This window comes from Hyla sarda, chromosome 5 (genome assembly GCF_029499605.1).
Source record: "Hyla sarda isolate aHylSar1 chromosome 5, aHylSar1.hap1, whole genome shotgun sequence".
Taxonomy (NCBI): domain Eukaryota; kingdom Metazoa; phylum Chordata; class Amphibia; order Anura; family Hylidae; genus Hyla; species Hyla sarda.
The window spans coordinates 146,465,475-146,480,169 of NC_079193.1; the positions used below are offsets into that span (position 1 = coordinate 146,465,475).

The window sequence follows — 14,695 nt, forward strand, 5'->3', positions numbered from 1 at the left end:
CCCTCTTGGGTACTGTGAATGCCTGCTCCATACTCATTCTGCGTCTTTCAGGAACTACTTGCCTCCCTGCCCTCAGGCCTTGGGCCTTCAATTATTGGATATTTAGCAGTAGCTAAATTACTGCTTAATGCAAATTTCAACATTCATCTTTAAATGTAAGGGGTTGGTTATGAAACCCTCTTGGGTACTGCGAATGACTGCTCCTGACTCATTCTGTGTCTTTCAGGAAATAATTGCCTCCCTGATGCCTGACCCCCTATAACTTTTTTTATTTATCCGCGTATGGGGCGGTATGAGGTCTCATTTTTTGTGCCTTGTTCTGAAGTTTTTAGCGGTACCATTTTTGCATTGATAGGACATTTTTTCATGATATAAAAAGTGACCAAAGATCCACTATTTTGGACTTTGGAATTTTTTTGCGCGCACGCCATTGACCGTGCAGTTTAATTAATGATTTATTTTTATAATTCGGACATTTCCACATGCGGCGATACCACATATGTTTATTTATATTTTTATTTTTGTTTTTTTTTTATGGGAAAAGGGGGGTGATTCAAACTTTTAATAGGGGAGGGGTTAAATGATCTTTATTCACTTTTTTTACACTTTATTTTTGCAGTGTTTTTTTGCAGTTTTAAAGACACACACTGATCTTTCACATTGATCACTGGTTTCTCATAAGAAACCAGTGATTGGTGATTCTGCCGCTTGACTCTGCTGCTAGATCTCAGGCACTGAGCAGTCATTTGGCGATCGGACAGCGAGGAGGCAGGTAGGGACCCTCCAGCTGTCCTGTAAGCTGTCCGGGATGCCACGATTTCACCGCTGCTATCCCGAACAGCTCCCTGAGCTAACCGGCATGATTTCACTTTCATTTTAGACGCAGCGTTCAAAGTTGAACGCCGCGTCTAAAATGAAAGTGAAATCATGCCGGTTAGCTCAGGGAGCTGTTCGGGATAGCCACGGTGAAATCGCGGCATCCCGGACAGCTAAAGGGTTAATAGCGCGCGGCAGCGTGATCAATGCCGCGCGCTATTAGCCACGGGTCCCGGCCGTTGTTAGAGGCCTGGCCTGACCCGCTATGACGCGGGGCCATGCCGTGGCCCCCCGTTATAGATCTGAAGCGGACTCAGGGCGTACAGGTACGCCCTGGGTCCTCAACACGTTAATTTCTTAGCTCTCTGCTAGGGCCTTCTCCTACCCCGCCGGGGCCGATCCGAGGACCTCACGAAACCATCCAATCGATAGTAGAGACATGCGGTGTGTACAAAGGGCAGGGACTTAATGAACCCTAGCTTATGACCCGCGCTTAGTTGTGATTCTTCTTTCCTGGCAAATAATTGCAATCCCTGATCCCTATCGCGAACTGGGTTCAGCGGGTTACCCGCACCTGTCGGTGAAAGATAGACACACGCTGGTCCGTTCAGTGTAGCGCGCGTGCTGTCCCGGACATCTGAGGGCATAACAAACCTGTTATTGCTCGATCTCGCGAGTGATCGTGCAATGTAAGGGGTTATTAAAGCCTCTTGGGTACTGCTGATGCCTACTCCTGACTGCTCCTGATTCTTTCAGGAACTACTTGACTTCTTGATGCTTCTGGGCTTGGGCCTTTAATTTTAGGATTTTTGAAATACATACATACATGCTTAATTTAAATTTCAACATTTATGGTGCAATGTATGGGGTTATTAAACACTCTTGGGTAGTGTTTTTTTCAAATTTTCTGATAATTATCACAGTAATAAATGTTACGCCGAGCGCTCCGGGTCCCCGCTCCTCCCCGGAGCGCTCGCAACATCCTCGCAATCGCAGCGCCCCGGTCAGACCTGCTGACCGGGTGCGCTGCGATACCTCTTCCAGCCAGGATGCGATTCGCGATGCGGGTGGCGCCCGCTCGCGATGCGCACCCCGGCTCCCGTACCTGAATCGCTCTCCGTCGGTCCTGTCCCGGCACGCGCGGCCCCGCTCCTTAGGGCGCGCGCGCGCCGGGTCTCTACGATTTAAAGGGCCACTGCGCCGCTGATTGGCGCAGTTGGTTTAATTAGTGTATTCACCTGTGCACTTCCCTATATAACCTCACTTCCCCTTCCCTTCCTTGCCGGATCTTGTTGCCATCGTGCCAGTGAAAGCGTTTCCCAGTGTGTTCCTAGCCTGTGTTCCAGACCTCCTGCCGTTGCCCCTGACTACGATCCTTGCTGCCTGCCCCGACCTTCTGCTATGTCCGACCTTGCTCTTGTCTACTCCCTTGTACCGCGCCTATCTTCAGCAGTCAGAGAGATTGAGCCGTTGCTAGTGGATACGACCTGGTTGCTACCGCCGCTGCAAGACCATCCCGCTTTGCGGCGGGCTCTGGTGAAAACCAGTAGCAGCTTAGAACCGGTCCACTAGCACGGTCCACGCCAATCCCTCTCTGGCACAGAGGATCCACCTCCTGCCAGCCGAATCGTGACAGTAGATCCGGCCATGGATCCCGCTGAAGTTCCACTGCCAGTTGTCGCCGACCTCACCACGGTGGTCGCCCAGCAGTAGCAACAGATAGCGCAACAAGGCCACCAGCTGTCTCAACTGACCGTGATGCTACAGCAGCTACTACCACAGCTCCAGCAATCATCTCCTCCGCCAGCTCCTGCACCTCCTCCGCAGCGAGTGGCCGCTTCCGGCCTACGACTATCCTTGCCGGATAAATTTGATGGGGACTCTAAGTTTTGCCGTGGCTTTCTTTCACAATGTTCCCTGCACTTGGAGATGATGTCGGACCAGTTTCCTACTGAAAGGTCTAAGGTGGCTTTCGTAGTCAGCCTTCTGTCCGGAAAAGCTCTGTCATGGGCCACACCGCTCTGGGACCGCAATGACCCCATCACTGCCTCTGTACACTCCTTCACGGAGATTCGAAGTGTCTTTGAGGAACCTGCCCGAGCCTCTTCTGCTGAGACTGCCCTGCTGAACCTGGTCCAGGGTAATTCTTCCGTTGGCGAGTACGCCATCCAATTCCGTACTCTTGCTTCCGAATTATCTTGGAATAATGAGGCCCTCTGCGCGACCTTTAAAAAAGGCCTATCCAGCAACATTAAAGATGTTCTGGCCGCACGAGAAATTCCTGCTAACCTGCATGAACTTATTCATCTAGCCACTCGCATTGACATGCGTTTTTCCGAAAGGCGTCAGGAGCTCCGCCAGGATATGGACTTTGTTCGTACGAGGCGTTTTTTCTCCCCGGCTCCTCTCTCCTCTGGTCCTCTGCAATCCGTTCCTGTGCCTCCCGCCGTGGAGGCTATGCAAGTTGACCGGTCTCGCTTGACACCTCAAGAGAGGACACGACGCCGCATGGAGAATCTGTGCCTGTACTGTGCCGGTACCGAACACTTCCTGAAGGATTGTCCTATCCGTCCTCCCCGCCTGGAAAGACGTACGCTGACTCCGCACAAAGGGGAGACAGTTCTTGATGTCTACTCTGCTTCTCCACGCCTTACTGTGCCTGTGCGGATATCTTCCTCCATCTTCTCCTTCTCTACTATGGCCTTCTTGGACTCCGGATCTGCAGGAAATTTTATTTTGGCCTCTCTCATCAACAGGTTCAACATCCCGGTGACCAGTCTCGCCAGACCCCTCTACATCAATTGTGTTAACAATCAAAGATTGGACTGTACCGTGCGTTACCGCACGGAACCCCTCCTAATGTGCATCGGACCTCATCACGAAAAAATTGAGTTTTTGGTCCTCTCCAATTGCACTTCCGAAATTCTCCTTGGATTACCGTGGCTTCAACGCCATTCCCCAACCCTTGATTGGTCCACAGGAGAAATCAAGAGCTGGGGTACTTCTTGTTTCAAGGACTGTCTTAAACCGGTTCCCAGTACTCCCTGCCGTGACCCTGTGGTTCCCCCTGTAACCGGTCTCCCTAAGGCTTATATGGACTATGCTGACGTATTTTGCAAAAAGCAAGCTGAGACTTTACCTCCTCACAGGCCTTATGACTGTCCTATTGACCTCCTCCCGGGCACTACTCCACCCCGGGGCAGAATTTATCCTGTGTCCGCTCCAGAGACTCTTGCTATGTCTGAATACATCCAGGAAAATTTAAAAAAGGGGTTTATCCGCAAATCCTCCTCTCCTGCCGGAGCTGGATTTTTTTTTTATGTCCAAAAAAGATGGCTCCCTGCGTCCTTGCATTGATTACCGCGGACTTAATAAAATCACGGTAAAGAACCACTACCCTCTACCTCTTATCTCAGAACTCTTTGATCGCCTTCAAGGTGCCCACATCTTTACCAAACTGGACTTAAGAGGGGCTTATAATCTCATCCGCATCAGGGAGGGGGACGAATGGAAGACTGCATTTAACACCAGAGATGGACACTTTGAGTATCTGGTCATGCCCTTTGGCCTGTGCAACGCCCCTGCCGTCTTCCAAGACTTTGTTAATGAAATTTTTCGTGATCTCTTATATTCCTGTGTTGTTGTGTATCTGGACGATATTCTGATTTTTTCTGCCAACTTAGAAGAACACCGCCAGCATGTCCGCATGGTTCTTCAGAGACTTCGAGACAATAAACTTTATGCCAAAATGGAGAAATGTCTGTTTGAATGTCAATCTCTTCCTTTCCTAGGATATTTGGTCTCTGGCCAGGGATAACAAATGGACCCGGATAAACTCTCTGCCGTCTTGGATTGGCCACGCCCCTCCGGACTCCTTGCTATCCAACGTTTTTTGGGGTTCGCCAATTATTACAAACAATTTATTCCACACTTTTCCACCATTGTAGCTCCTATCGTGGCTTTAACCAAGAAAAATGCCAATCCCAAGTCCTGGTCTCCCCAAGCGGAAGACGCATTTAAACGGCTCAAGTCTGCCTTTTCTTCTGCTCCCGTGCTCTCCAGACCTGACCCATCTAAACCCTTCCTATTGGAGGTAGATGCCTCCTCAGTGGGAGCTGGAGCGGTCCTTCTACAAAAAAATTCTTCCGGGCATGCTGTTACTTGTGGTTTTTTTTCTAGGACCTTCTCTCCGGCGGAGAGAAACTACTCCATCGGGGATCGAGAACTACTGGCCATTAAATTGGCACTTGAGGAATGGAGACATCTGCTGGAGGGATCAAAATTTCCAGTTATCATTTACACCGATCACAAGAATCTCTCCTATCTCCAGTCTGCCCAACGGCTGAACCCTCGCCAGGCCAGGTGGTCGTTGTTCTTTGCCCGTTTTAACTTTGAAATTCATTTTCGCCCTGCCGACAAGAACATTAGGGCCGATGCCCTCTCTCGTTCCTCGGATGCCTCGGAAGCAGAGGTCTCTCCGCAACACATCATTCCTCCTGACTGTCTGATCTCCACTTCCCCAGCCTCCATCAGGCAAACTCCTCCAGGGAAGACCTTCGTTTCTCCACGCCAACGTCTCGGGATTCTCAGATGGGGTCACTCCTCCCACCTCGCAGGCCATGGGGGCATCAAAAAGTCCCTGCAACTCATCTCTCGTTTCTATTGGTGGCCGACTCTGGAGACGGATGTTGTTGATTTTGTGCGGGCCTGTACTGTCTGTGCCCGGGATAAGACTCCTCGCCAGAAGCCTGCTGGTCTCCTTCATCCTCTGCCTGTCCCCGAACAGCCTTGGTCACTGATTGGTATGGACTTTATTACTGACCTACCCCCATCCCGTGGCAACACTGTTGTTTGGGTGGTCGTTGATCGATTTTCCAAGATGGCACATTTTATTCCTCTTCCTGGTCTTCCTTCAGCGCCTCAGTTGGCAAAACAATCTTTTGTACACATTTTTCGTCTTCACGGTTTGCCCACGCAGATCGTCTCGGATAGAGGCGTCCAATTCGTGTCTAAATTCTGGAGGGCCCTCTGTAAACAGCTCAAGATTAAATTAAACTTCTCTTCTTCTTATCATCCCCAATCCAATGGGCAAGTAGAAAGAATTAACCAGGTCCTGGGTGACTATTTACGGCATTTTGTTTCCTCCCGCCAGGATGACTGGGCAGATCTTCTACCATGGGCCGAATTCTCATACAACTTCAGAGTCTCTGAATCTTCTGCTAAGTCCCCATTTTTCGTGGTGTACGGCCGTCACCCTCTTCCCCCCCTCCCTACTCCTTTGCCCTCTGGTTTGCCCGCTGTGGATGAAGTAACTCGTGATCTTTCCACCATATGGAAAGAGACCCAAAATTCTCTTTTACAGGCTTCATCCCGCATGAAAAGGTTTGCCGATAAGAAAAGAAGAACCCCCCCCATTTTTGCTCCCGGAGACAAGGTATGGCTCTCCGCTAAATATGTCCGCTTTCGTGTCCCCAGTTACAAACTGGGACCACGCTATCTTGGTCCTTTCAAAGTCTTGTGCCAGATTAATCCTGTCTCTTACAAACTCCTTCTTCCTCCTTCTCTTCGTATTCCCAATGCCTTCCATGTCTCTCTCCTTAAACCACTCATCATCAACCGTTTCTCTCCCAAACTTGTTTCTCCCACTCCTGTTTCCGGTTCTTCTGACATCTTCTCCGTAAAGGAGATACTGGCCTCCAAGACGGTCAGAGGAAAAAGATTTTTTTTGGTAGATTGGGAGGGCTGTGGTCCTGAAGAGAGATCCTGGGAACCTGAGGACAATATCCTAGACAAAAGTCTGGTCCTCAGGTTCTCAGGCTCCAAGAAGAGGGGGAGACCCAAGGGGGGGGGGGTACTGTTACGCCGAGCGCTCCGGGTCCCCGCTCCTCCCCGGAGCGCTCGCAACATCCTCGCAATCGCAGCGCCCCGGTCAGACCTGCTGACCGGGTGCGCTGCGATACCTCTTCCAGCCGGGATGCGATTCGCGATGCGGGTGGCGCCCGCTCGCGATGCGCACCCCGGCTCCCGTACCTGACTCGCTCTCCGTCGGTCCTGTCCCGGCGCGCGCGGCCCCGCTCCTTAGGGCGCGCGCGCGCCGGGTCTCTACGATTTAAAGGGCCACTGCGCCGCTGATTGGCGCAGTTGGTTTAATTAGTGTATTCACCTGTGCACTTCCCTATATAACCTCACTTCCCCTTCCCTTCCTTGCCGGATCTTGTTGCCATCGTGCCAGTGAAAGCGTTTCCCAGTGTGTTCCTAGCCTGTGTTCCAGACCTCCTGCCGTTGCCCCTGACTACGATCCTTGCTGCCTGCCCCGACCTTCTGCTACGTCCGACCTTGCTCTTGTCTACTCCCTTGTACCGCGCCTATCTTCAGCAGTCAGAGAGGTTGAGCCGTTGCTAGTGGATACGACCTGGTTGCTACCGCCGCTGCAAGACCATCCCGCTTTGCGGCGGGCTCTGGTGAAAACCAGTAGCAGCTTAGAACCGGTCCACTAGCACGGTCCACGCCAATCCCTCTCTGGCACAGAGGATCCACCTCCTGCCAGCCGAATCGTGACAATAAACTTGAATTGTCCACAATAATAACCATTACACCATTGAACGATTGTTGCGCGTGATTTTTTAAGTAAAATTTTCAAAAAAAATACGCAGAGGGATGAACTCTGCTACTTTATTTCATAAAAATTATTTTATAGAAGAATGTCTTTTGGTGGTCCACCATCCTGCATTATAGAGTCTTCTGGACTCTTGGATATGCGCTTGTTCTTAAACAAAGGTACAAAAAACAAAAATGGCCGGTCAGGGCTATGGAGACGTTGCGCTTACATTTTACGGCCACATGAGCCCTGCGGGTGCTTGTGAGATTAGGTCCTTTGTACCCACACGGCGGGGTCCGGGACAAAAATTTGGATTTAAATTTCAAATAAAAAAATCACACATTTCAATGGTCTCCTCATGCTGCAGCCAACTACAGGCTGCGTCATTCTGGGAATATATAGAGAACACTCTCTGACCTAAATTTTCGTTAACATTTTTTGTAAAAAAATGTTTGTCTTTTTTATTAGGGATTGTAAAGCTTTGGTGCGTACTCATTCATCAGCCAACTCCAGCCTGTGTCATTCAGGCAATATATGGTTTACTGATGGTGCTGCTGGGCCTGGGTCTGGGAATTTCAAATTTTCTCATAGGTAGCACCCGCTATCCAAAAGTCTTCTTCATAAATTTTTACAATTGTTGTGTTTTTTTGGAGGGATTGTGAAGCCCTAGTGTGTACTCATGCATCAGCCAACTCCAGGCTGTGTCATTCAGGCAATATATAGGTAGCACCCTCTGTCCTAAATATTCTTAAAATTATTTTAAAAATGGTTGTTTTTTCTTTGGGATTCTGAAGCCCTGGTGTGTACTCAATGCTGCTTCCTGCTACACTCTGTCAGCCCGTTGGTCCTGCGACAGTGTGCTACTCCGCCTCCACATCCTCCACTGTGTCTTAAGCCTCCACTGCCCGGACAAGTCTCAGTGGCCCTTCAGCATACCATGTGTGCAGGTCACGGCAGTGTCACGCTGTTCTTCACATGGTTTGCCCTGGCGAGAAGTCTTGGAAACAATGGCCGGTCAGGGCAATGGAGACGTTGCGCCTAAATCTCACAGCCACATGAAACCTGTGGGGGCTTGTTGGATTTGGTCCTTCGTACCCACACGCTGGGGTCCGGGACATGTAAAGGTTGTTTTAAATTTCAAATCAAAAAATGATGGCGCTGCTTGGCCTGGGTCTGGTAATTTCAAATTTTCTCATGGGTAGCACCCGCTATACAAAATCTTTTTCAAAAATTTCTAAAATTGTGGTGTTTTTGGGGGGGAATTGTGAAGCCCGGCTGTGTACTCGTGAATCAGCCAACTCCAGGCTGTGTCATTCAGGCAATATATGCTTTACTGATGTTGCTGTGGGGGCTTGTTGGATTTGGTCCTTCGTACCCACACGATGGGGTCCGGGACACTCAAAGTTTGGTGTAATTTTCAAATAAAAAAAAATGATGGCGCTGCTGAGCCTGGGTCTGGTAATTTCAAATTTTCTCATAGGTAGCACCCGCTATCCAAAATCTTTTTCAAAAATTTATAAAATTGTTGTGTTTTTGGGGGGAGATTGTGAGGCCCTGGTGTGTACTCGTGCATCAGCCATCTCCAGGCTGTGTCATTCAGGCAATATATGGGTTACTGATGCCACTGTTGGGCCTGGGTCTGGGAATTTCAAATTTTCTCATAGGTAGCACCCGCTATCCAAAATCTTCGGTTTAAATTTCTTAATTCATCTTTTAATCTTAGGGATTGTGAAGGCCTAGTGCCTGCTCATGCTGCTGGCAACTCCGGGCTGTGCCATTCATCCACTATATGGTCTCCTCATGCTGCCAACACCTCCATGCTGTGTCATTCAGCCACTATATGGTCTCCCCATGCTGACAACATGTCCATGCTGTGTCATTCAGCCACTATATGGTGTCCTCATGCTGCCAACATGTCCATACTGTGTCATTCAGCCACTATATGGTGTCCTCATGCTGCCAACATGTCCATACTGTGTCATTCAGCCACTATATGGTCTCCTCATGCTGCTGGCAACTCTGGGCTGTGCCATTCATCCACTATATGGTCTCCTCATGCTGCCAACACCTCCATGCTGTGTCATTCATCCACTATATGGTCTCCTCATGCTGACAACATGTCCATGCTGTGTCATTCAGCCACTATATGGTGTCCTCATGCTGCCAACATGTCCACACTGTGTCATTCAGCCACTATATGGTGTCCTCATGCTGCCAACACCCCAACGCTGTGCCATTCAGCCACTATATGGTCTCCTCATGCTGCCAACACCTCCACGCTGTGTCATTCAGCCACTATATGGTCTCTTCATGCTGCCAACACCTCCACGCTGTGCCATTCAGCCACTATATGGTGTCCTCATGCTGCCAACACCTCCACGCTATGTCATTCAGTCACTATATGGTCTCCTGACACTGATGCCACCACCAGGCTCTGTAATTGTGCTGCTGTGCGGCAGTGATTCTAAGAGCGATGCCGGTAATCTGAATGTTATTCTGAATAACAGTATTATTTCACTAACCCAGCACACTCCATATGCGTTTTGGAATACATCAAAGTATTCTATACCCCTATAGAGGCTGTATGTTGGCTAGAAATAGCCTTTTTTTTATATAAATTCGCCGCGAAAAAATTCCTATCGAAATTAACTTTTTCGGAGAATTCGGCGAATCGGCCGAATCGAATTTTTGAAAAGTTCGCTCATCTCTAGTAGTAACCACTACATTGCTAATGTTATTTCATTGTATGTTTCTAGGCTGAAGCACTGCATGATTTTGAGGCAGCAAATGAGGATGAACTTAACTTTAAAAGAGGTGATGTTGTTTTGGTTATTACCTCTGCAACAACAGCTGATCAGGTAAGGCTTCTTAAATAAGTATCTATCTATATAGGGCACTTATACCAGAAAGGAGTATTTGTTTTTTTACTTAAAGGGGTTATCCAGGGAAAAACTTTTTTTATATATCAACTGGCTCCAGAAAGTGAAACAGATTTGTAAATTATTTCCATTAAAAAATCTTAATCCTTTCAGTACTTATGAGTTCCTGAAGTTAAGGTTGTTCTTTTCTGTCTTAGTCCTCTCTGATGACACCTGTCTCAGGAAACACCCAGTTTAGAAGCAAATCCCTATAGCAAACCTCTTCTAAACTGAGTGGTTCCCGAGACAGGTGTCATCAGAGAGCACTTAGACTTAGAAAAGAACAACCTTAACTTCAGAAGCTCATAAGTACTGAAAGGATTAAGATTTTTTAATAGAAGTAATTTACAAATCTGTTTAACCTTCTGGAGCCAGTTGATATATATAAAAAAGATTTTTCCTGGAATACCCCTTTAACATAGCCTAAATTGTTTTCCATAAATATTACCACACCATTTTTAGAACCTCCTGTTTTACTGTAAACTGCTGAAAAATGAAACAAAGCAATGTATACCTGAAAAACTGTGAATAAAAATGTCTGACAATAAATATGAACATAAGGCTAAAAATCAACATGGAAGCATACTCTTGTTTTGAAATTTGGGAATTTTATTCATTCATTTTGGCAGTAATATGCAATTAAAGATTCTGGGTACCATATGTGAAATGTGAGAAAATGGAAGGAACTATGTTTTACCAGATAGAACTCAGTTATATGGCCAGATGGCTGTTAGAGAAAGAAAGATGCTTGTGCTTGCACATTAAGGCTGGGTTCACACATAATATTTTGTTCATTGTATTTTGTCAAAACCAGGAGTGAAACTGACACTATGAAAAGATTTGCACCTTATTGTGTGTTTTGAACCCACTCCTCGTTTTGGCTTAAAGGGGTACTCCACTGGCCAGCATTCGGAAGTAAATGTTCTGAATGCTGTTTTTCCTCTGCGGGGTCGGCAACGCCCCTTGTGACATCACGATCACACACCCTCAATGCAAGTCTGTGGGAGGGGGTATGACAGCCATCACGCCCCCTCCCATAGACTAACATTAAGGGGGCGTGGCCGTGATTTCACGAGGGTGTGTGGTTGACCCCCACAGAGCAAAAACAGCATTCGGAACATTTACTTCTGAACGCTGGCCAGTGGAGTACCCCTTTGAATACTAATCAAAATGCTATGTGTGAGCCCAGCCTAACACAGCACTCATAGAAGTGAGCTTGTTTGGTCCCCTTTTAGGAAAGGGTGGTAGCTGGAAGTAAAAATGTAAGTGAAGTATTTTTAGATATGTGTAGAGCACGGTAAGAAGTTAGGTGGGCCTGAGTGGAAATTGGATACAATAACACAGCAGCTGCTAGATGTAAGGAAGAGATGGGCATTAGCCAGTGCTGGGGTAGCAGACTGAGCACAACAAGCACATAGGTCAGACAACATGTTAAATGTTTTTCCAAATTACAGTTTCCCTTTAAATTTGCTAGTACCTTTAATTGTATTATGAGTGGACTTGATGGAGTGATCACAAAAGCATTATTACCTATTATTGTTATGTACAGACAATCTATTAGGCCATGTTCTAAAGTGAACCTCCATTTAACATGGTGCCTGGTCTGCAGGCCTCTAGTAAAAATAGCAAAATACCGGTATGCTGGGGAGATTGAAGATTCAGCATAGCCTGTATTTTATTCATTTAAATCCCTGCTCTTTTTATGTCTAGGATTGAAGGGTTTCATTTAGTTGTTTACAGCTTTCCCTTTATGATTGTGTATGTACAGATATCTGTCAATCACTAGGACCACCCTCTAAACTCCTAAGCTTAGAATGAGCAGAAATTTTAAGGGAATCTGTCAACAGCAATTAATTTTCCAAATTGCTGTCTCTGCTGTCTCTGTTGATAGATGATAGGACTAGGAGACACATAGTACCTTTCATTTCTCTGTTGGCGCTTCCATAACATATAAAAAAAAAAATTATTCTCTGGTGCAAAGTGTCAAAGAGGCATTTCCAAGCCCCTGAAGTGCTGAGAGCTGACAGACCTCCTATCCCTGTCCCTGCTTGATTGATTGTCAGGGCTCAGCTTCCAGCTGTCAGCTATCTTATAGGATCAGCAGTTTGGAACATAAATTGTAGCGGACAGATTCCCTTTAAATGAATAAAATATAAACTTTACGAATTTTTTTCCCACTAAATTATAAATCAACCGGTTCAGCTCCTCCGGCTCTGAAGCATACTGCCGACAGACAGATTCTCTTTAATAGGCAGGAACCAATAGCAGACCCAGGAACCCTTGTTAGGCCCCCAGATGTAATTGTAACCTAAATAAATCATGGGGCACCAATGATCTCACAGAGGGAGCCCTCTCCCTTTGGCAAACAATATCGATGCTGTGGCTGTATTCAATGCGGCATCTAATGGATTCAATGGCTAGAATCGGAGGCTTTTGTGCCCATGAGATGCTAAGTGATGATATTGTATTAGGGATGCAAACTAGATCATGGCATAAACCATCTTTAAACAATCCTTTGTTGAGCAATGAGATACTATAAAGTGATGAGTGACTGATTCATAAGGAAGGGTGAGCTTTTAACTTTGAACTCTCTATTTTGCAGGAGGCTGGTTGGCTTTCCGGCATTAGGGAAGTGGACTGGCAAGAGTACAAGGATGTGAACACTTACAAGGGACTCTTTCCAGAAAACTTTACTCGTAAATTAGAGTAGATAATGTGAGGAGAGATGTTGATGAACGCTTCATATTTGGGTTTACTGACCTTCTGAGATGACAGATACATTTGAGACTATAATGTTAACTGTTAAAGACTGGTGCCTGTCCCAGATAAAGCTTGGTGAAACATATGAGCGCAAACAAAATCCGCATGAAAGCAAGATGTAAGTTATATTCTACTAATGTGTAAATGGAGAAAAGTCGATGTTGTTCACTTGTATGCAACCACTGGTTTGTTTGTGCTTTGTCAGAATGAAGGTTAGGTGAACCTTTCCCATCTACTCTAAATTCAGAATGATTTCATTTATTTGGAAGATCATTTTGATATCTATCTTAAATGACATTGGAAGAAGTTGATAAGTTAGGACTGTGTCCAGGACAGAGGCATCTTGTATTGCACTCTAATGGTTATCTGTGTACACCTATTTAACGCGTGGTTCCTCTGAAATATAAGGATTCCAGATTCTACGGCTGAAGGACACTATGCTTGTGAGATCTCATGGTGGAGCCAGGCCTTCTTCAAGACCACGAGTGACCCAGAAAGCTCTTTCACCCATAAAAGACTTGTCATAATGCATTGTGCATATCAAAAATAAAAAATAAACTTTCACTTCAACATAGTACATGTTTAATATATTGTATATTGTTAAGTGGGACTCAAGTGTACCCTATATCAGCATACAAACCTTAACTTCTGTGCACTGAGTCTATATTGTATTGAATTGCTGCATTGCAGATGATTTTACTAGTAACTGTAAAGTAACAAGAGCAGAATGAACAATACCTTCACAATTTTATGTCTTAATACCAAGGAACTGCTGCAAAACCTATTTTTTCAGTGTCCTTTCCAGACATATCTAATGCAGTTATGTATCATGTATGTTGTCCCTTACTGTAGTTTCTTAAGTCTGTAGTATTATTGACAAGTGCTTTGCTTTATTCTCTTTTTGGCATTGTGGTGTTTACTAGTTTGATGCTATAAAGCACGACTAGCTTCCATTGCCAAAGCAATTAACAACATGTCTTCGTAAATAATGTGAATTTTTCTTTATAGTACCGACAGAAGGTGAAAGCAACATAAATGCACAACTATTGGTCCTTTCTAGTTTACAAAATATTAGAAGAATTTTCCCCGGAGAGAAGATATATTTTACCAGCCAGCTTACACTATATACAAGATTTCAAATATATGATGTATCCAGTATGAAAATAACACCTGTATCTATTATGTTTCTTTCAATGTTGTGTCATCTCTAATAAACCTTTTGTTCAGCCACATATTATGACTAGTTGTATGTTATAATGCTACGGAACTGTATTGACCTGAATACGATTGAGGTGCTTATAATGGGGATAATAGGGAAAGAATATTGTTGGTGCATTTATTTATTTATTTTTTAATATGATTTTTTTGCTAGAAAATCTGCAGCACAATTCCAAGCAGAATATCTGCCACGGGTAAACCTTCAGCAAAAGGCCACGTCAACATAATGTTGAAGCGCAATTTTTTCTTGGGGAAAGGCAGTGGTGGTTATTTACTAACGGGATTGTGACTCTTTTTTTTTTTTTCTCGGATTTTGCACCACAATTGTGTGGAACGTTTGGTACGACACAATTTGCAGCCAAAAAAACCTAAACTCTCAATTTTA

The 14,695-nt window shown here is 45.9% G+C and overlaps 1 protein-coding gene across 5 annotated transcripts in view; it reads left to right on the plus strand.

Annotated features, from left to right (window-relative positions):
• AMPH (amphiphysin) overlaps positions 1 to 14,324 on the plus strand; it is a 176,930-nt gene extending 162,606 nt beyond the window's left edge. For 4 of the 5 annotated variants that reach the window (XM_056520461.1, XM_056520462.1, XM_056520463.1 and 1 more), the window contains 2 exons: positions 10,171 to 10,272; positions 12,935 to 14,324. In XM_056520461.1, the coding sequence (XP_056376436.1) occupies positions 10,171 to 10,272; positions 12,935 to 13,042 (210 nt within the window). In that variant the 3' untranslated portion in view covers positions 13,043 to 14,324. The remainder of the gene's footprint in view (positions 1 to 10,170; positions 10,273 to 12,934) is intronic. The other variant, XR_008844011.1, reaches the window with a different exon arrangement.
• Positions 14,325 to 14,695: the final 371 nt, after the last annotated feature.